Source organism: Dreissena polymorpha, chromosome 2, assembly GCF_020536995.1.
Source record: "Dreissena polymorpha isolate Duluth1 chromosome 2, UMN_Dpol_1.0, whole genome shotgun sequence".
Taxonomy (NCBI): Eukaryota; Metazoa; Mollusca; class Bivalvia; order Myida; family Dreissenidae; genus Dreissena; species Dreissena polymorpha.
The window spans coordinates 73,334,042-73,358,205 of NC_068356.1; the positions used below are offsets into that span (position 1 = coordinate 73,334,042).

General features: G+C 35.5%; 2 protein-coding genes across 3 annotated transcripts in view; both read right to left on the reverse strand.

The window, feature by feature from the left end:
• LOC127867599 (D-glucuronyl C5-epimerase B-like) overlaps window positions 1-2,285 on the reverse strand; it is a 157,713-nt gene extending 155,428 nt beyond the window's left edge. For both annotated transcript variants that reach the window (XM_052408881.1, XM_052408877.1), the window contains exon 1: window positions 2,148-2,285. The gene's annotated coding sequence lies outside the window, so the exon portion shown is untranslated. The remainder of the gene's footprint in view (window positions 1-2,147) is intronic.
• A 4,250-nt stretch (window positions 2,286-6,535) lies between these two features.
• LOC127869812 (potassium voltage-gated channel protein egl-36-like) lies at window positions 6,536-11,044 on the reverse strand. Its single transcript, XM_052412471.1, has 3 exons — window positions 10,758-11,044; window positions 9,426-9,600; window positions 6,536-7,573 (listed from the first exon to the last, which is right to left on the reverse strand). The coding sequence occupies exons 1-3, from the start codon at window positions 11,042-11,044 to the stop codon at window positions 6,536-6,538; spliced, it is 1,500 nt and encodes a 499-aa protein (XP_052268431.1).
• Between the last annotated feature and the right edge of the window lie 13,120 nt (window positions 11,045-24,164).

Consider the following 24,164-nt stretch of genomic DNA (forward strand, 5'->3'; position numbering starts at 1 on the left):
GGCGATGTCTTTGCTTAAAAGCAACAAGGAGCAAAATTTCCGAAAAGACACGCAAATTTCGAAAAGTAAATTGCCTATTTTCCGAATCTGAGCGATTTACAACCAGCCAAATTCTGATTTCAAACGGACGATTTGGCCGGCAGCCGGCTATTACTTAGAACCCTGGTTATATTATTTATTTGGTGCAACTATTGCTGTTCATAGCAATTATTTTGCTTTTGTTCAGACCATGATGTTGTGAAGGAAATTTTACAGTTGTATTCCTTGTATATATGTTTGTAGAATGTAGATAATTTTTATTAAATGTCCTAGCTAAAGAAACTTCAGCGTACAGTTTATATAGTATTGACATACCTGTACGCTGAAGCTTACCCCGTATCAAAAGTCAACCAGAGTCGTAACATATTTATGTCACGCTTTAAATCAAAGAAACCTCATTTTCTTGGATACATTTCTACATATATTGGTGAATGAATATAAATTACTGCATCGAGGAATATTTTAAGGTTCAAATGTTTCAAATGCATCTTACAATAAATGAAAATAACTCTCATCAGTCTGAAATTCACAATTTCGACGCCATTATCGCTTTGTCACGTGACGAGTTTTCATTTGGATACTTTGGGATCGACCTTGACATTTCAGTCGTCGAAATTCGCACTAGTCCGACAGCAAAAAACTAGTATTTTTTCTTTCGGGCTTGTAGGAAATCCAATATTACAAGCCCGACGTGCTTTTACAATTCATTAAACAGAAAACGAGTTCCACTTTCATTTTCAATATTTGTAAACAAAGTTTTGAGTCGCTTAAATCAACAACCGCTTATGTTTTAACACACTGCACACACATGCTGGGCAATCAGCTGATAATTGGATTACTGCGCATAAAGCACATGGTTTTGTGATTCCCGGATTACTATTATGTAAATGTTTTGCGTTGCGTTCGGAACACAGAGAGTAATGGCCAACAGTTGTCATTCAAGTACCTCGTTGAGGAATGCAAATCTGAGGTAACTGTGATTGACGCATTTGTCAACTGGCTTTTTGTAGAATAACCTGGCACTTAATTGCTTATATATTTTCGGGTGGTTCAGGTTTGCTCTCTCTTTCACATGGATATATGGGATAACTTTCTGCTAATTTTTACCTAAACTTTATGTATATATTTATAATTGTGATTTGATTGAAATCCGTGTGTGGAATTAATTTCTTCTTATTTCAGGATCCGAAAGAGGCTGGCTCAGATGAAGAGGAAGCTAACTTGGATGAGGATGAAATTGATAAGAGATTTGTATTGTATTTTAAAGATTGAATAAATGAATGCTTCTTTGGATGTTTTATGTTATGTTTATTTGCAATTTGAACAAAAATGTTTGGGCCAGTAAAATCTGACTCGGGCTTGTTCAAATTCCCATAGTTCTAGCCCGACTTGCTTGTAGATTTAAATCTCAATTTCAATGACTGACATTTTATGCTGAAATTGTAAACATTACTTTCGTTTTATGAAATCTGAATTTGTGATTAACAACTTACGTCTGGTGGATTATAAGACTGATTTCAATGTGAATCAGGTAGTTTTATATATTTACTTTGACTTTGTATTGACACTACAATTTGTTTACAAAATAAGCCAGAATTATTAAAATACCGGGAAATGTCATTCTGAATTTGAAAACACTTGAGCACATGGTTTGTTACTAAAAACAGAGATAACTTTATATGACTGTGAAATCTCGGGAGATTCGCATTTCAAGAAAGTCTGTCACATCGCTGTTTTTCTCGATATGTAAGAGCAGGATACATTTTAAATGTTTAACATAGTATTTTGTGAAAGAATATATCAGTTAAATGTGAAAAATGTCAATCTTTCCAATCAAGTGGTTGATTTGGGCCAACAACTGCATTTAAAAGCTGTTTTGGACCTGTCTTTGTTAACTGTCAACTTTTCGGGAATTTCTGGTTAACTTTCCTAATGGGGTTGGTCCAAAACTATAAAGTCGCGCCAGTCAAAAATCATAAAAAGCGACATTTTAAGTTATGGTAGCCAGAACTATAAATGCCCCTGTGCCTATGGTTGCACACAGTCACAGTCACTGAGTCAGTGTTGGTCAAGATGGTTGTATGATTCTCAATTTATAAGACACTTACCATGTTTTACTGATGTTCTCTTGATCAAGATTGTTTCAAACCATATCAATTTGACACTTAATGTTTACGTTTTATTTTTAGTGTTTTAGTGTGTATTTATTATTCTCATCGATAATAACAAATGTCATTAAATTATTTCTTTGTAAATATCACATGTTACAAACCACTAACTTTTAAGGATACAAACTACTCTTAGTACACATCCGCGTTGAATATGGGAGGCGGACAACTACAACGGGAGCACACACACTCTTCAAAAAGCCGTCACGCCTAGACCAGCAATTCATTTCGTCGGGTATTAAACGTCCAACATCGGTCTATTCCGTATGTATTAGTTATGTGACCGTTGCATACGTCATATTTACGTTGCAATTCTTAGAAACGTGACTTTGCACAAGGCCCGTCAGAATTTGCAATGGTTTGCAAATTGCCATGGTTGAATGTTTTTTATCTGTATTTTGACTTTAGTAACTAGACAATATAACGCACAGAACCGAACATAGAAGGCTAACAATTTGTTATCGCGGGGCGACCCCGGCCGCATGTATCTGGTAGTCCAAAAAATTTACGGACCAGACATTGGAAAATCTTTGTATCAGAATTTAATCAACACAAATAAATTGTTATGAGCACTGCACTGGAGTTGTGTACGTTTATTGAGTTTCAAAGACTACGTGGCAGTCAGAATTTGTTCAGCGACTAAAAAATGACAACTCGGTATTAATATTTGTAAACCAGACTTTGATCTTTTGCTTCACTATCAATGGCACTTAGTTGTCGTGCACGTAGCGCTAAAACACCAGAAATATAAATTAAATATTGCATCTAACAGTTCAAAGGGGGAATATGAAAATGCCAATCAAAACATTATGTAGCAATTTCAGAATTGAAAGAAAAACGAGCCAACTTTATTTTTCATCGGAGAAAATATCATGCATCAGCGTTTTTCAACGTATGACGGTGGTTGGTCGTTATGAAAGAAAATCAGTAATGGAGCGCAAAATGACCTGTTTTGACATGTTTTATTTTTAACGACATTTTTCCCATAAATAACTCACTGCTTTACCTGTCAATGGTATCATGGGTATTAAGCATTAAATTGCAAGTCATTGAAATAATCACTACGAAATGCTATTTAATTGTAAGGCGTTATGCGTTTATGTCATTCGAATTCAGAACATTTACATAAATCTGAAACGGTATGTACAAGTATTATTTCATAATGTATGCATGTTTGATGGAAACAATATGGACTATACTTATAGTGTTTCTAGAGTATCAGTATTCCATTAGATTTATGTATTTTTCATAGAATACTCTGGTCGGTATTCACAAAAACACTTAGACGGGAAAAGCTTGTTTGGTTCGTTTGACCATACCGACCAAAATGTTTTGTGCAGACAACTACGGTATAACCGTTTACCGTCGTCTTGGCAGATACACGTTGTATATGTATGTATTGTAAAACATTCGTTTAAAATATCTTGGAGTGATAACATTATATTACGATCCATATTGGAAGCTTGTCTTATTGCCTTTAATGATAATGTTTTGAACTTTATCGGGAAGGTGAGGGACTTACTACCTAAATATGGATTGTATTATTTGTGGTCTAATCATTCACAAATCAATGAGGTTATTCGGCATAGCTGTTTAACGTCACATTTGATCTTTCAGGACCTTCACAGAAAGCCAAGATAATTTAAAAGAAATTTCCCAAATTTTACATTGGTCAATTTGATAGAAAGCCCCATTAAACATTTACCACACAGCACTTCGAAATAGACAGAACACATTGAACGCATTCACGATTCCCAACAGCTCTCTTTGTAGAGGCGTAGCTAGTGTTTCTCGGCCGTGTAAGATCAATAATTAGAACATCGCCAGCTATAAAGGACAGCATATTCTGGGAAAAAGATTTAATAATAATTTAAACACGTTAATTTATAATCAGTTATATTCAATCCATTATATGTTTATAGATCAATGAAACAACTATGTATTTTCTGTATTGTATTTGACGTTTGTCGTGATTATGTAAATACATTGCGAATGAAAACGTGTATAATTAACGTTTAACGCGATCATGAGTGTAAAGAAAACGAATAATTTCGAATCTGCCATTTGTATACGTTATAGCGAGAATGGTATATAAGCAGCATAGATACATAAGAATTATATGAAACTCGCTCTACTGCCTGCTTACTCATTATGCATATTTAATAAACTTTTCAAACATCAATTACAGAGACACATCAGTGCACATACTATGTTTTATAATTCATTCGTTTGTTGGATAGTGTTTGCTGTTTTCAACATATATTAGGTCATATCGCGGAGATTAAGTTAACTTTACCATGTGTTCATGGGCGAACTCACGTATAAAAGTGCTACGACACGGGTCCGGCTATGTGCTCATACCGACTTTCGAGAATCATCACGAACTTATTGCCGTACTTAACGAACAAACATGCCTAAGCTTATTGAATTAGAGAAAAACACTAATGAAAAGGGAAAAGTCATATCTTCATGCACATGAGCAAGTGAAATCACGTCCGCACACATAACATCATTAACTTAGGAAAGAAAACAACGAAATATAAAGTTTGGTAAGATATACACGTGTAATTAAAGAGCATGGTGTAATTAAAGAGCATGACACGTTTTGAATATATCTGCTGAAACGTAATGTTATAACCCACAAACGTTTTACTGTAACAGAACGTTTTTTTTACGATAAGTGGTACAGAAAATAAACGCCGAACATCTTTTTAAAGATATTTCTTGTTTTGTTTTGTACTAAAATGGTTCTATAATGCGATATAAAATAAATTTGGTTCAAATATCTATAGATATCATCCATCACTATTTTATTATATTTCTGCACAATCCATTTACTATATTCCTGTATTTTGTATCATTACTTTGTTTAAAACTATAAACTGTAAAGTTTATGCGTAATACAATGCTGTTCTGGTTTGTTCTGATATTTGATTGGTAACAAGTATGAAACATCAACGGATGGGATTGAAGATATAATTTTATTATGAATATAATAATAAATATGCACGCAAATAAAATCGTTTCTCATTTGTCCCATGCATGGCGGTTCTCATAAAACGGATTTGAGAGGTTACATAATTCAGCCTCCCAATACAGCTAAAAAAAGCAGTGTATACCGTTGCAAATGAATAATAACATTAACGTATTGACACAAAGAAAGCACACGTATGCAGGCAATTCACATGATAATGCAATGAAAAATGTGGTGTTTACAAGTGGCATTTTAATAAGTATTGAATACGTAATATGTAGAGACAAATAATGAAAAAATGACAAATATAAACAATTTCAAATCAAATGCATGTACATGTATGTATTTAACACGATTAACAACAGATACACATATGATAATGCATCGTTGAACTTGTGAACCGTCATGTTATTTAGAGTGAATCGATTGGAATATGCGTGTAATATATATCATTGATGATATATTTTTTTACAGATCGTTAAACTGTTTTCTTGTGATATAAAATATAAAGAATCAAATATGACAAGGGAACTGCAAAAATGAAGTACAGTTTTCAATAGATAACTGATAGATAATACGTATAGAGCACAGCAGTGTAGCATTACAAAAAATTGCTTCATGCGAAATTAGTGTTTTTCATTTATATTACGTATGTAAATATCAATCATGTCTGCTTTAACTTTCTCTGGATTTGTTTTAGGTATTTCGCTGTGCAAATGGTTTTTATACAGAGATTTTGTTCATAATGAGAAAAAAATACACATCTATTAGTAAGTAAAATATAAAATATAAATATACAATCGGCGTTGGTGTATCCTCCGCTGGTCTAACACATTATTAACGTCATAAAATAACGTAGGTCACGTTGAGATTCATGTGTATAGGGCTTTGAAATCGAGCTTCGACCGAGACCAGTAATGTTTTCTCAGTGTGAAAGTTGTTTGATGCGTATAACAAAAGGACACGACCTGCGTTTGTTGCGACAATGTCGAGCGTTGAAAGCATTATTGCGTCTTAGGGGATGAAAAGACTACATCGGATTTCACTCTACAGTTTTATTATTCATGAAGTTTCAAAAACCATTGATTCTTCGATTTTGTATCTCTACTGAAATCAGCAACTCGATATTACAATAACGACGGCACACAACAAATCAATCATTACTTAAATTTACTACCCGCGTGATTGTCACCAATTATACAATCGCACAACGATTGTTCTGTTTGTTTTTTGCTCATTAAAGCACATGAATAAAGCAGTAACTAGATTCTGGTATTATTCATTGAACAGGAAACCGAGGGATACAAAATCGCGTGTTATTTGATATAATATATTGTACGATTCCGCAACGATTTTAATACTCGCTTGTGCTTCCAGGTATTGTACTGTTAGCAAACGCATTCATTTTGATATCATGGTCACCCGAGAGCTTGGGCTCTAAGAAGTTGATGACAGCGACTGCAGTCACAGCCCCTTTCATTTTCCTGCTGGCCAGTCGTTTGTTATCGATGTACTCGTCGAGATTGGTGTACTGGTATAGAGTCAGAAAGTTGTTCACGAACATGGGCAGGGTGATCGACAGCAACAGAACTCCACAAATCGCCAATATTGAGGCCAGCACACGCCCAGCGCCAGTGACCGGTGTGACGTCACCGTATCCCACCGTGGTCAGTGTGATCACGGCCCAATAGGCTGCACTGGGAATCGAGTCGATTCTCTCTCGAGGTTCCATGAAGTAGATCAAACTCGAGCTGACGCTAACGGCTATTAGTAGAAAAATTGCGAGTAAGCCCAAGTCCCTTACGTTCTGGCGCAAGGAGTATTTAAGCACGCGACTAGCGCGGACGTTTTTTACGACGCGAAACAGGCGAAGAATTCTGAATACTTGCAAGTAGTTGACCGCTTTGATCCACCCGTCATTGTAGATGTGCTCTTTCAAGGAGAAAGTGATCGCCAGGTGAATGTAGAATCCAGCAAGGGAGATGATGTCGATCCAGGTCAAAATGTTTGTGCAATACTGTGCTATATTCGGGCACGTCAAAAGGCGCATGATCAGATCCAGTGTGAAGAACGCTGTCGTGAAATATTCTAGAATATCAAATACGGCCATTCTTCTTATAAGGTTTGGTAGCGTTATGTTTCTGGTGGGGTTTTGGATTTCATTGTCCAACTCCTCGTAATCTTCATCTTCCCAATAATCCAATACATTTCCAAAAGAACATTCCGTTAAATTGAAATACTCGCGGGCTATGGTCGCATCCTTGTGTTCGATAGCGAGTAAGTATTCCAGACGCTCACATTTTGTCGCTTTTCTTTGCAATGAAGGCTCTGTGCTAAGAGCTGTCACCAAAATGCAGAGCAAAATCATCAGGAACACTATCGCCAAGTAGACCTGAAATATAAGAGACTCAATACGTGTACACGGTTTTGGAACTGGAATATTAAAGTTGGCATTGGCAATTTCCTTGAAAACCAAATCAGCCGAAATGGTAATTATATTAACATTATAAACGTGTATCATATACATTCATAACTATATACATTACATACATAACGTAATCAATTGAAATATAAACAAAGTTAGAGTCCCGTTTCACAAGCAGGAATTGACTATTACCATCAATAATGCTTGGTCTTTTGCAAATGGTATGCGACTAAACGTTAAACAATTAGAAGCAGGACAAATGAACAAGACAAACACAATATCTAACGCAAAGCGTATTATTAGGGTTGAAAGCGATTTTATGAGCGTCAAGATATGTACCATCGGTGAATTCCCGACCCCATTCGACAAAGTCTCTTGTAGTCACCATCCCCAAAAGGGAAGACTCAAATGCGAGAACTACCACATGATTAGCCTCATAGGTCACGCAAAAAAGATCATGTTCCAAGTTATCAGGAGTCGAGTGAAGAACTCGATTGAAACACACATGACGGTAGAAAAATCCGGCTTGAGGTGGCACGATTCAACAGTTCTCCTCACTCAGCGGAAAAGTACCTCTCACTGCAGGACAGAGAGCTGTACTTGATATTCATTGATTTCTAGAAAGCCTTTGGCCGAGTGTGGCTTATGGAGAGTGTTACACTTACACGACATCCATCTAAAGCTGATTGGTCTGATAGAGAACATTTACAAGAGAATGTAGAGCGCCATAAAAGTCGGAAGAGATGTGGAAGATTGGTTTCAACAAACATTTGGTGGTGTAAGACAATACTGCATCTTGTCACCGGATCTAATCAACATCTATCCAGAGCACATAATGCGGGAGGCATTCGAATGTCTGGAAGACAAAGGAGCTTGTGCGAAAGGTAGAACGATAAACGACTTACGTTGTGCTTCCGTCTCCGGCGTCATGGTTAAACTTCGCAATCACGAACAGCTCCTAGCGGATAGACTATGTAACGTCAGCTCTAGATACAGACAGATGATACGCAGCAACAATACCAAGTGGATGCTATTGAGCTCGGAACTTGATTGAACGGTGGAGAAGATATTGGTAGAGAGAATGATGCTAAGAGGAAAGACACAACAGCATTCAGACAGATTTAAGTATCTAGAATCCATCTTGACCACAACATGTGACAGCGCGAAAGATATCAGAGTGAGAACAGCCAGATCATTGAGCTCAATGAGCGAGATGAACAGCATATATAAGACACAAGAACATCAAGCCGAAAACCAAGATGAGACTTTACAGTACAATCATGGTCCCGATCGCCATGTAAGGATGCGAAACATGGACTCGTTAAAGAACCGAAGGAAGGCAACTTATTGTGTTTTATATGTTCTTAGAAAGGAACTTGGAGTTCACTACATTGACCACATAACAAATGAGAACATCGGAAAAGCTCTTAACCAGAAGGAAGCGAAAGTGTAAATAGTACATGTACGCCAAAAACATTGGCTCGGTCATGTACTAAGATTGGTCAAGAACAGGGTTTCTAAAATTTCACTACCTGAAAGAGTTGACAAGACAACAAGAGGGGACGCCCAAGAACAACATGGGTGTCGGCAGTATTCTCAAGATACGATGAGGGTCCGCAAATTTTAACATGGGCGGTCAAAGACTGAAACCGATGCCGTTTGTTGTCTAATCATATGTGAGCCCATGTCGACGTGCCATAGCACTGAGATATGGCGAAGACGAAGAAGAATATGCTATCTTTCTAGGGACCATTTTTGAATGCCTTGGTTTATTAGCTATGAAAACAAATTCGGTTGTCATAGCAATAAACTACATCACCTTTGACGCCCAGGTCTGAGTTCTGTTATCGATCACGTTCCAGACTCGGCCCCTGAGATTCCTTAGTTTTGAGTTTCCCGATACAACCGGAAGTGACTGGTGCTTCCGGTCTTCGTTCTGCGACGCCATCTTGAAATCTTGGTGGGTTTCAAACTCGTCAAAGAAGCCGTAGTATCTGAATTGCATACATAATTCGAAATGTATGTTTACGATAATACGAATAAGAAGCGTCGTTTGCTAGATGAGTATTTTTAAAATAACCATTTTAATTTTATGTTATGTACTAAACACGTATATACACACATTGTATGTACACTTACTTTGGCTAAAATTTACCAGATACCCTTCTTATTTGTTATAATTGTTCAATTTTAACTACAGTAGCTATAATGTCACACTTAGTAACAAAAGACAAGTCGCAAGTCAAATAAAATATATGTTTGCATTCATGTTGTTGTGAAGTATAGATTTAAGCATGAACTTGTAAATGTATTAATACGATTTTTTTAGCTCATCTTAGCACCAAATACTCATATTATGCAATTGTGGAAAGAGTCTATCGTCGACTGACAAGTGTCGAGTGTCATGTCATGTCAGGTATGTCGTAAAAAATATGTTTCAAACAACATCTCCACCAAAAGTTCTAGGGCCATTTTCACGAAACTTCACATGAATGATCCTTAGGGACCATCTTTCAGAGTTGTTCAAATAGTTCAGGTCGATTTTAAAATTGCTTTATAATGTTGTCTTTCCTTTAAACACAGATTTCCTTTCAATTAAATATATGTTAGTATGTATAATTGTGACAAACGCGTATCGGCTGTTGACGCAGAATGTTCTTATTTTATGCAGGGATAAATTTAGTATGATCTGGAAAATGGTAGTACATTTGAGGAGTGGTCATATCTCCACCGGTTATAGTAGTTGTTTGCGCGTTCAGCATCGAACAACTCAGACAAGTTGATGTCACAAGTTGACTACGAATCCACGAGTATAAAAGTACTTAAAGTATGGGTCTATCTGCTAGCAAATGGTCAATAATATGATACTGAACATTGTTTGAACATATCGGTAATATTCTACAAAAAAACATGAACTCTTTTACTGCACCAACGATCACTTTGTTAACAAAATGTTTGTAAATCAGATCATCACTTTTTACTTTGTTGTCCAGTATGCAACGAATTGCATAAAGAAAAGAATATAAAGACACACAGAAAAAAAATCAAGATAAAGAGAAAGATAGAAAGAAAACATGCTGCGTCAGGGAGCAAATGACAGAAATGAGACGTAATGAAACAAATACAAAAAATTAAAAAAAAAGAAGAAAACCTGTAAGAACAGCAGGTCTGCATATCTTCGGCGGGGACCTTCCAGAACTCCAGTTCTTGACGGAATGCTTGGGGACACACCGTCGTCGGCATGTGAAGCTCCCCGGTCTGGTAGTACCCTAAGATGGCGGCGAACGTCTCCGCCGAACGGCCGACGAACACTTCCTCTTGGTTTCCTACGAATTCCCCGGGCGGAAATAAATCAGTCAGCGTGTGTTGTGAAAAATTCTCCAGCATTTTTCCATCGAATTCGAACAAGGTTCCGGAAACATTGATCTTACAGCGCATTGCGAGGTTTGTCCTTAACTATTTGTTGAAGAAGTACAATTTTAAACTCGTCACTTGTTATAGCCAGTAAACAGCGATTGTCATTTCTGTACCCGTATTCACCAAACAATTCTTACACTAAAATGTGCAAATAAAGAATATTATCTAAACTGTAATTTTCTATTAGTGTTATACAGTTCATTATTATATAGAATTTCACACATATTACAACACAAAACTTCATTTAGAAAATATATGTAACATATTTAGAAGTTGTAGATTATACTTTTGAATGCTTAACATATTTGTTGTTCGTTGAAAGTCTGCGACGACAACAACAACTAAATAATAAAAATACCCATGTGTATGCCTCTATTGTGTAATAAATACACGTATAGACTTACCTTTAGGTTCAATGATAATAATGTGTATCACTGTTTATATATATAAAACAACTGACACATAATTTGAACTACAGCTTGCCAGCGACCCATGTCTGGCTATCATTCTTATAATGCATCTACCGATTGCCAGCGACCCATGTCTGGCTATCATTCTTATAATGCAACTACCGATTGCCGGCGACCCATGTCTGGCTATCATTCTTATAATGCAACTACCGATTGTCAGCGACCCATGTCTGGCTATCATTCTTATAATGCAACTACAGCTTGCCAGCGACCCATGTCTGGCTATTATTCTTATAATGCAACTACCGCTTGCCAGCGACCCTTGTCTGGCTATCATTCTTATAATGCTACTACCGGGTGGATGATGTAGTTAAATATTCTATAATGGATGGAGCCCGAAAGCGGACATTATTACACTTAATGATGGTTCGTATTATTTAATTGCACTATTTTACTGACTCTAAGTGGGAACACACTTTGGAAAATACAAAACGGACTCTTAAATCCGGCTTGGAAAAATAAAAGAAGAAAATGGGAATATCGAAAATAAGCACGGCCTAACCTAAGTAACAATTTACTGCTGTGGATGCAGATTGTAAACAAAAACCATGATTTTGACCTTGATATGACATGAAAGTTAACACAATTTACTACACAATTCCTAATTTAGAACAATTTGTTTACGACATTATTAACATTTGTAGCCTATTTGTGAATACGGACACTGATGCGCATGAATACTATACTATACATTAACGTCATATTATCTTATAGTATAAAATGATACTCGCTTATAAAACTATTATATATATATATCTCCCGCCAGGTTTTATGTATGTGCGTAAAGTGTCGCCAAACATTAGACTGTGCGGATTGCACAGGCTAATATATGGCGACACTTTACGAACATGCATTTTGCGCGGTTTTCACAGAGCGAGCCTCATTTAGATATGGTTATTTATAGTTTGCTATCGACGATGCACATCGTGAAAATGGTTATTTATAGTTTGCTATCGACGATGCACATCGTGAAAATGGTTATTTATAGTTTGATATCGATGATGCACATCGTGAAAGTCGGATTGATTGATCATTACGCTTTAACGAAGATAAAAAGAAAACAAAGAAAACATAGTCAATCAAAATATAAATCCAGATTCCGAGCAGATCGTAGTGAATTGACTCTGTCATTTTACTTTCAACTCAATATGTTTGTCGGATTTGAGAATCGAACTATGTGTCTAATAAGCGAAGTTTATTGGTAAAAAAATGTTTATGCGTTGATATAAAATAAAGGACACTAAAACTCTTACTAATATTACTTCTTCATTATATTAATATCCATAATAATGCTTCCATTTTAAAATAAGTATATTAATTAACTTACCATTATATTTCATACGGCATACAAAACAGCATACTATTGTGTTTATTATTCAATCCTAATTAGAAAACATTGAACACATAAATGAAACCGCAGATTGTCAGCACCTCGTGCCCGATAATCTGTTTCAAATAGCTTTAACTGGGTAGCAATAGCTGAGATCATAGATGAATTTGTTATGCCAATCCGATTGGTCATGCTTTGGAAAGTCTCGAAAGCTATCGACCAATAGTTGACTTCGATGAATTGTAAAAGAGTCGTTTTATCGGAAGAACTAAATCAATTTTAAACGCGCTCATAGACACGGATTCCCCCAGATTCCCTGTGTGTCTTCAAACTCGCATTATTTAGACAAAAAGAAGCAAATATGAATGTGCTCATCCTGCCATGACGGTTTATGTGTTTTTACAGTTACATCAATCTACAAGCAATACTTGTTGAGTTACCCCCGACAGTTAAAAAAATTGTTTGTTAAAAGAGCAAAATGCGGTCATGAACAACTTAAAAAAACACTAACATATGGAGGTGTGCAAGTGCACATGCTGATATTTATTTTTGTAAAGTTTAACCCATTTATGCCTAGTGGACTCTCCCATCCTTCCATATTGAATCAATTTATTTTCAAAATTAGGGATGTCTAGTATATTTATTTCTATATTTAGAGTATTTCTTACAGAAATTCCTTTAAGCAAACAGCGAAGACCCTGATGAGACGCTGCATCATGCGGCGTCTCATCTGGGTCTACGCTGTTTGCCAAGGCCTTTTTTCTAGACGCTAAGCATAAATGGGTTAATTGTTTGAAAAACAATGAGTTTTGAGTTGCAAGTTACACAAGTTCAAAATGTGCTGTTTTTTGCAAACGAATTCCAAATGCAAATCAAAAAGCGCGACAAAAATGTGTATATTTGTATGGGAAATTTCAATGCGATTTTCAATGAATATTTTATCATTTGCAATTATAAATATGCAAATAATACGCAGTGCGATTTCATTGCTCTTTGTAGTCGATAAGTCGATACATAAAAAACCAAATTGCTTTCAAATGGAAAGTCGTGATTCACAACCGATATACATGTATTTCATTACAACCACGGTTATGCGTGAATACATAACTGGAAGAATTTTACTTAGAAATGCAGTGCGTACCGTTTATTCGTATGGGGGTGGGGAACATCTCAGGCGAGATTGACTATACTCTTCAAACAATAACTACACTTGTTTATCGACTAAACTTTAAATAAATCAAAATCACACCACTCAATCGATCACGTGAGGTCCTGTTATTTTATTGACATATACCCAATCGATCCAGCCATGTTGTTTTAAACATAAAGTACATGATAAATGATATCAATATGCAAACGTCAAACGCAACACACGAGTTAGTACAAAATACTTTGTTTTGCATGTATTTTATATGTATTATTTTACATGCTAATGATAAATGTTATAAAGATATTTAATAAACACCCTCTGTAGCATACACCAGTTTCAATTAACATACTGTGAAACCATTTATTTTCGACAGCACAAAATTTCGTCATTTTTATAAAAATGACTATTTCGTCAGCACTTAAATTCGCCGATTTTTGATTTTGAATTTTTAAAAAAAATGCGTCAGTCAATATCCGATTTGTGTGTAATACATATTCGCGATCAATCGCAGTTGCGAAAAATCGTGGTACGAATGCGGGAACACACTTGAGAATCACTGCAGGAGGTGGGGCCTGTTTGTCACATGCCAATTAACTAGTCTTTTGTTATCAAGGGACAGTAATGGACCTTCTTAATGTATGCCATTCACACGTTCATTGTTATGATTAGCGGACAAGTGGTATCGAATAACCGTTAACGAGTGTTTGTAACAACCAAGCCAATTGCCAATTAGTCTTAATCTATTGATCACACATCGTCATCTTTTCATTTGGTTTATTGTCTTTCATCAGCATTCGCTGCGTGATGGCTAATATGCAACACCACTGAAAAACACAATGCACCTAATGGGTAATAAAGTTATAAACAATTAGCGCTAATGCATTACCATTCTACATAAACGAAGTCAACGCATTCGATACAGCTGTACTGCACACGCGTTTTAAAGAATTGTAACGTGTCAGTTAAGTACCTTGTGTAATCTACATCCCTTTGTGTCAAAACCGGATTAATCTTGATTACGAAACAGCAGGGAATGTGTGCATGGATTATGTTAGAATTTAATTCCTCATGTCTACGGTAAAGTTTTAAAATATTGTTCAACTTAGTGTTTGTTTTTGTGCAAACATAGAGCATGATTGTTCGTAAGGATCTTAAATTCGCCGATCGGTCGACTGACGAAATTTATGAAAATTAATGCCTGACGATTAATAATGGTTTCACAGTACTTAACACGCTTGAAGCAACTACTAAATGAAAACATTTCTGGAATCAGTTATAATGTACAAAAACCTGTCGACGATAATGTCTGGAAATGTATCACCATCCCCAAGATGTAAGGACAATTTGATCCTTTCGTCTAGTAATACAAAACAAACTCCAACAGTTTCACGTTTACGAGTTCGCGGTTGTTAGTTATAACCAGACTCATCACCTAACCCCACTTTGACCCTATACGTGTAGGCATTGCAACACGTAACTGGTTAATCAAGATTTCACAGTTTGTCAACACCATTTGCTACAACATTGTGATTCTTACTTAAAAGTTAAATATTACCTATTCTGATTTAATCATACAACTAAACTTCGGTGTGCTCTAGACCGGAGTCGTCTTTCCAACCATTTAACTATACCGTATAGCAGTTCAACTGTATTTTACTCTTTGGTGTTTGCTAAAACATGCTTAAAGGGGCCTTTTCACAGATTTTGGCATGTTTTGAAGTTTGTCATTAAATGCTTTATATTGATAAATGTAAACATTGGATCTTAAAAGCTTCAGAATAAAATTTTTAAAAAAGTAGCCCGCAGCAGGGCTCGAACCAGTGATCCCCGGAGTCCTGGAGTAAAACCTAGTAAAAACCAATTAGACTGCTCGCACATCCTGCCAATTATACAGAGCATAGTATTTTATACTTTATATAAGCAATCTTCGTAGTTTCACAAAATTAAACGACAACAACAGAACTGTCCAAATTAATAGTATTCAATCGTTTCGCGTTGCAACGCTTTATAATTTTCAATCGTTTTTTGCAAAAGATGCATATAATGGCTATATTAGACCATGGTAACTGTTCAGTATTACTGTTACCTCACAAATATCATAACTAAAACGAAAATTTGCGAATATGAAACAACTTTTTTCAATTTTGTCAATTTACCAAAACGTGAAAAGATCCCTTTAATCAAACACACAGTAATTTCTCATGGCCATTCTCAACCTGAGACCATACCACCCGATTTCACATTGACGCATGGGCCATATTTTGGTTTAACACTATGTAATCGTTTTAACATAATCCATACTCAGTACTAATTTTTTATTCAGTCGTACACTGTTTCTGCTAACCAAACCTTACATATGTATTAACCCATTGTTTAATCATTAAATACTTTTCATAAACAGACAAACTAGCAAACACCGAGTCAGCTGTAAATATTTCAAACAAAATCACTATCACGCACACTTCAATTTTAATCAATCATGTTTTGTATTTATTATGACTGTTTTGCATGTTCCTCTGTTTGATTTCGATGTCTCTTCCTCTATTTGTGACATAATTAAGAATATATTTTCTGGTAATGAATTTATTTGTATTTTATAGTTTGACTCAAAACGACCATCAGAGGGGGTAATCACGTGGCAAACAAGATGGCGACGTCCATGCCGAGGCAGGTATTTTTCGTCGTTTTATACCCTGTATTACTTGTATTATTATTTTTATTCCGCTAACTTCCCAGCCATATTAGGAAGAAAGTTACTGGCTTTTATTTTATAGTAATATTCGCTCTATATCTCGACTTTACTCGTGCGAAATTTCTTAGCGGGATGACCTCATTAGGGCTCCATTAAGAACATTTGCGGGGAGTAAAGTCGAGATATAAAGCGAATTTAAATACGAAATAAACGCTTATCATATTTTTACTGATATGGCTGGAAAGTGAGAGTCATTTAAAAAATAAACAGATGTAATAAAGGGTTAATAAATAAAACGGCGAAAAATAACCGTCTCGGTATGGACGACGCCATCTTGGCTATCGCGTGATTACCCCCTCTGGACCACGGCAATTTAAACAACCCAATTTAAGAAACAACGACAAGCCATCACCAACAACGACAAGCCATCACCAACAACGACAAGCCATCACCAACAACGACAAGCCATCACCAACAACGCCAAGCCATCACCAACAACGACAAGCCATCACCAACAACGAAAGCCATCACAAACAACGACAAGCCATCACCAACAACGACAAGCCATCACCAACAACGACAAGCCATCACCAACAACGACAAGCCATCACCAACATAAGGAGGTCTCATACAGATTTACAGATTCGTTTATTTACACGCAATGAAGTAAGTTCTTTTCCGCGACACACAACATACATGCGGTATTCATAACAGGCCAAGTTACACAACGGCACAAAGGACTAATTCACTATATTGTCAACCACTGTTGTGAACAAGGAACGTTTACATTGTACTCGCACGAGGTATTCAAACATGAAACCGAATAATTAATAACGACATCGATTTTGTCTGTAAAGACAATTTATTTTACGACATTCATCATTATGTTTGCATAACTGTTAACGGCGTTTTAAATGTTTTGCAAGGATGTGGTTTATCACTAGACAGTCAAAAAAGTAAGGCTGATGATTATGCAGTTTAAATGAGGTAACACTACACGAACGTGTTTGTTATCTTGCAATAGATCAGACAAGCCACCTGGTAATGGTCTAACACGTGGCTATATATTAAGTAAGAATGCTAGAACGCCAGGATTATTGCTAAGAAAGATTTGTTACTTCATTCGTTCATGACGAAGATTTATTTCAACACAAGGAACATTTTAAAGTGGCATTTTCACAGATTTTGGCATGTTTTGAAGTTTGTCATTAAATGCTTTATGTTGATAAATGTTAACATTGGATATAAAAAGCTCCAGTTAATAATCAAGAATAAAAAAATATATAAAAGGTAACCATTAGCAGGGCTCGAACCACTGACCCCCGGAGTCCTGGAGTAAAAAGTCTACCAATTAGACGACTTGGCCATCCTTCCGGATACAATGTTAGACGTATTTTTTTACTATATATAAGCAATCCTCGTAGTTACACAAAATATAACGACAACAACAGAACTCTCCAAATTATTAATTCGTTTCGCGTTGCAACGCTTTATGATTTTCGGGTTTTTAAATCGTAAACAGATGCATATAATGGCTATTTTAGAGCATGGTTAATGTTCAGTATTACTGTTTCCTCACAAATATCATAACTAAAACGAAAATTTGCGAATCTGAAGCATTTTATTTATATTTTTTTTATTTCCCAAACGTGAAAAGGCCCCATTTAATCTTCTTATGGAAAAGGGTATTATTAGAGATTATGTGTGACGTTCGACGCACTTGACCACACTAATTGCATGACTTCTATGATGTTCGATTTGTTCTTAAGGAAGTATTCGAACCTTATGATTTGAAAATCTTCATCCAGTTATAAAATTGGGTTTACATTTGCTTAGGAGTTTATTAGTGTCTCGATATTGATTATTGGAAATTTATGAAACATCATTTTTCAGCATAAGCTCCGGCTCAACTCACGACGGAATTATTTATTTATTGCACAGTCTTGATCGCTCACGTTTGTGTGTGAGACAAAGTCATAAAAAATCAAATTCGAATTGTATTGACAATTGTTAATTGAAACTAATTTAATTATCTATAAACAAAGAACAAACTTTCATTTGAATACAGTATTATATAATAACGTTTATATTTGAATCGCAGAAGAAATTGTATAGTCTTGTGTTTTTAACCTGAAATATTGTTCGACCTATTGTTATTTATCCGTCAATATACAACTTTTTGCTGATATGTTGTGCCTATTGAACAACGTTGAAAAACGCACTCATGGTATAATTTATCTTTTATAACATTTTCAAGTCGTTGTTCATTGACCGACCTATATGTATGTTGACTCGTAAAATATTATAGGGCTGTTTAATGCGCTTTTTGGTCAAAGCACTTTACGATGCATCGTACATCTACTTTGGGTATCGGTATGTTCTTTGGTGTTTTGTTTCAAAACTTTTGAGAATGTCTGGCCAAGTCTAAAATAATAATGATTAGGTGGGTTAGAAGTATGTTCATGTGTTTAAACCTTGATTAAAAAAGGCTTTGCACCAATAACCTATTAGGGTCAATTTTCTGACTCAGTTTTGATTTTATTTCTTAATTTTTGAAATGAGGTTTACCACCATGCCCAATTGTTTGATCACATAAAGTTTTCTTTTAAATCTGTCTTAATCAATAGTTTGAAAAAGAATGGTAATATTCATTTAACTGTGATTTATTTTAGAGTATTCGTTACCTGAACGACACCATAAGTGCTTAGCTCAATGGGAATTCAAATCACAACTGAGTTGAGTAGAAAAACTGAGAATGTGCACGACACTTTAACGAGCAGATTGAAGCATATTTAATGGCTGTTTACAAACATGAAGCTCGTTTAAATCAAATATGTTGTACTCTTATATGTTTCAAGCGTTACACTAACGGTGTGTACAAAATGATAGTAGGTACAGACCAGATAGCGTCCCTGAATACGCTTTACGGAAAATAAAAATAATTGGTTAACATCCAACGGGTTAAACGAATTCCTCTTCACATAAGCAAATACTTGGGACTTTTTCACAAATTTGGGCATAATTTAAAACATGTCATTTAATGAAGACATATTTAATCACTAGGACTGAAGGTTCAATGCCAATAAAAAAATAATAAAGATATTCAATTAAAATGAAAAAACGCCTAACTTCTCTGATTTCCCGGAATGCAAGAGCACAACCCCTTCGCAGTGTTGATCTCCTGATCCGATTTAATGGTAGATGAGGTCATGCGATTGAACGGTACTTGATGCCATGCGGTTTAACGGCAGACAATGTCATGCGATTTAACAGTAGACAAAATCATGTGATTTAACCGTAGACAGTATCATGCGGTTCAACCGTAAACAATGCCATAGGTTTTAACGGTAGACAGTGTCATACGATTAAACCGTATACAATGCCATGCGGTTTAACAGTTGGCAATGCTATTTGGTCTTAAGGTAGACAATGTCATGCGATTTAACCTTCGACAATACCGATCGGTTTAACGGTAAACCATGCACTCGTACGTTCAAATCATTCTGATCTGGACTGATGTCTAGTTGGTAACTTTTTGTTTTCTTTATTCTACTTTCTACAACATGGATTGTTTACGTTTTATATCTGGTTAACATTTAAAGCGGTTAACTAATATTAACAATAAAACATAAAATCTTATAAAAGATATATAATAATAAAAATACGTTAATCGACCATCATCACGTCGTGTTAAATGGCGGAGATATATAAAAGAGCTATATCGCTTTTTTACAAACGAATTATACTATTATTATTTCGCCGCGCAATTACATACACAATTCCATAAGTAATTTTGGGAATCTTTGATAACTTTTCTATGACTCACGTGCTGTAATCCCTTTCAGAAGAATATGCCATGGAGAAATCGTCCGATTCTCTCATTATGCATTATCTCTTTATATGATTAGTTAATTTAGTGAGAAAGATCGAAATATGCAATCAGATCGAAAGCATAACACGGAATACAAGTTCGGGCTCTGCAAAAAATTTGAGCCGCTCAAGTTTGAAGAAAAAAAATCTTTAAGGCCTAATCATGCGACGCTGGCAATCGATTTAATTCAGATTTGTTTCACCGATAATATCTATAGTTGGCCATGTAACAAAACTGCTCTTGAAGGAAACGACATTATTGACACATATATAATTAAGCAGGTAACTGAAGGGTTAGCGAAACACATGAGTTATTAAATAGTTTTGTATAGAAAGTAGGTTAACGTTTGTTTTTATATTGTATTATTTGTATTACACAACACGCGCTGAAAGCCTATTGTCAATAATTAAAAAACATGTTTACATAGACCCTAATACACACAATAATTTTACAATCCACATTAAACGTGGTCAAATAAAAACAAAAAAAATAAATAAATTAAATAAAAATATAATAGTCATTGTTTCAAAATGTCAACATTAATGTCAAGTAAATATATTTTCAGCATTGAGCAAGTTGAAATAGCAATGGTGATATGATGAGAACAACACAGAAACATAACATGTTACCATGACGATTTGAGACAGATACGAATGCTGCAGTATAACTTACATTGCCATTTACTTATTTGGTAATAATTGTAAAGGTTTTTTATCAACAATATTTCTTGGTAGTTTTCTATATTTCTTAATCACTGTCTATCATCACCACCGGAAATAGATTACCAGCGAAGCGAAAGTAAACAAACCAACCACGGAGTGCAGTCAGTATTTACCTAAAATATCTAATAATAACTCGCTCCTGGATAACCAGTGCGTGTTAGGCATCTTACAGAAAGATTACTCTGTTTAAAAATGTGTATCTATAATAATTCGTATTGATGAAGCGTTATTAACAAATTTATGACTGCTTGGTACCGAGTTGAAATTGGAACTTCTAGAAGAAATAGCTTTTCTTTCATGATTACATGGTTTGCCATCGGGTATGGAGTTGTTTTCCTATTCTTATATGCAATATATACCATCTTAACGCTATTTTTGTCTTGGTTTTATTATTGTTCGTGGAAATCTATTAAATTAAAATAACTGTAGTGTACGGCGAATAGTTGTTTATGGCAAAAGTCATGTACGGTAAATAGTTAAAGTCATGTACGGAGAATAGTTACAGCGTATTGGCCAAAGTTGTCGCAAATTAAAATGATTTTAAGAAAATATTTTTTCAATGTCAATAAATGTTCTTAAAAGCGGACTTTTGCCCGATTTAATGATGTATAAATCTTAATTTGAAACTTTGTTTTTGCCCCCGAATAAATACGCAAACGCAGCACATGTGCTGACTTTGCGGTTGAACGCTACAACGCTGTGAACAACAAGTCAGCCAAGTTCCAATAATTACACGAGTTGAATATAAAATCCTGATTGGAAACCACTTGTTAGTAAATATTTTATCGATTCATCTTGATTTTGAAACATAACTACGCTGAAATACAATAGACTCGTATTAAACTAGAATACGGACTGAACAATGGTCGATCGATTTATCATACCACCGCATTGATATCTGCCTGATCTATAGAGAGTTACAGGTTACTGTCTGATCTTTTTATAATATATCAGACAAGGCTTAGAATACTAAAACGGCGAGGCTTGCCGAGCTGTTATTTTATTCTGTTTATAGCGATTTTTAGCTCGACTACTATATATGAAATATATATAGTGGAGCTATCCTACTCAGCCCGGCGTAGGCGTGACCGTCTGCGTTACCGTTAGCGTCTGCGTTAGCGTGCAAATGTTAAAGTTATCGTACTACCCCAATTATTTTAATTGTCCCTTGACATATTGCTTTCATATTTTGCATACTTGTTTACCAACATGACCCCAACATATAAACAAGAGCAGACAACTTTATCAAGCATTTTGTCATAATTATGGCCCCTTTGCCAATTAGAATATGCAGCAAATGTTAAAGTTTTCGTACTACCCCATTTATTTTCATTGTCCCTTGACATATTGCTTTGATATTTTGCATACTTGTTTACCAACATCACCCCCAACCTATAAACAAGAGCAAACAACTCTATCAAGCATTTTGTCATAATTATTGCCCTTTTTATACTTAGAATATGCATATTATTGATAAATCTATGTTAAAGTTTGCGTACTACCCCAAATATTTCCTATATCCTTTGACATATTGCTTTTATATGTTGCATACTTGTTAACCAACATGACCCCAACTTATAAACAAGAGCAGACTACTGTATCAAGCATTTTGACATAATTATGGCCCCTTTTACACTTAGATAATTGAACATTTTGCTTAAATTGCCATAACTTCTTTATTTATTATCACATTTTATTATTACTTTGACAAAACAACACTTACCTGAATACCACAATAAATTCCACCCAAACAATACCACACGCCCTTACCAGAATCCCTTTCCCCCCAACCTCACCCCCAATTTTTTTTTAAACATCATCTTATAAATTACCACACCCCACATTATACCCCCCTTTCACCCCCACCCCCTACTCCCCACCCCCTTACCCCCACCCCCCCCCCCATTTTTTTAAACGTAATCTAATAAATTACCACACTCCACATTATACCCCCTCTCAGCCCCCCCCCCCTACCCCCCCCCCTAAAAAAAATTTTTTTTCCTTTTTTTATTTTTGAAAGATCGTCTAATAAATTATTGAATATGAACAATTTCCCCATGATGCCTTACGTTATACTGTCAAGCACTCGAATAGTCGAGCGCGCTGTCCTCTGACAGCTCTTGTTTCATTATTTCTTAAAAATCGGGGACGTAGAGGTATGATAAACAGAAAAACAGGTTAGTGCCTGATCTTTTTGTAATATATCAGGCTCGGCACATATAAAATAACGGCTCGGCAAGCCTCGCCGATATATTATTCTAAGCCTTGCCTGATATATTACAAAAAGATCGGACATTAACCTGTTATTCTCTATGTAGCAGTTGCCCGTAAAACAAAGCATTTATTTAAATATCAACAATGCATCAGACGTATTCTTCGGCCATAAACGGTCTCATCGTCAAGAGTATAAGTGTATTTATTTGTTTTATACCAAGATGGTCACGTATTTGCGAAATTTTCATTTATTTTCCCTTACAAACTCAAAACTATTTGCCGTACACAATTTAATTTTATTTTGCTATACGCCGTACACGTCAGGTTCTAGTCGCCGTACACAACGAAGTTTATATTTTAGCCAAACATTTGCATACTAACTTGATTTTTGAGGCTGAAGCTGGCAAAACCCGATAGTTTCTATCATTCTATTTGCACACCATTGCAAAATTCGGCAAAATTATTTCATTTTCCTCGGACAAAAGGAAAAAAAGATGTCCCAATGAACTTAATTTTCGGTACCAGGTAGCTGATGATTGATCTATTTCAACACTCGAATGTATTAATAAAGAACTCCCATCTACTTACGATATAAGTTTGATATGTCCATTATTAATTTGTCACACAGTTTTTTAAAAACGTTCGCGATAAAAATGGTAAACTTTATTCTTTTCACGAGCACTTCCTCTTGC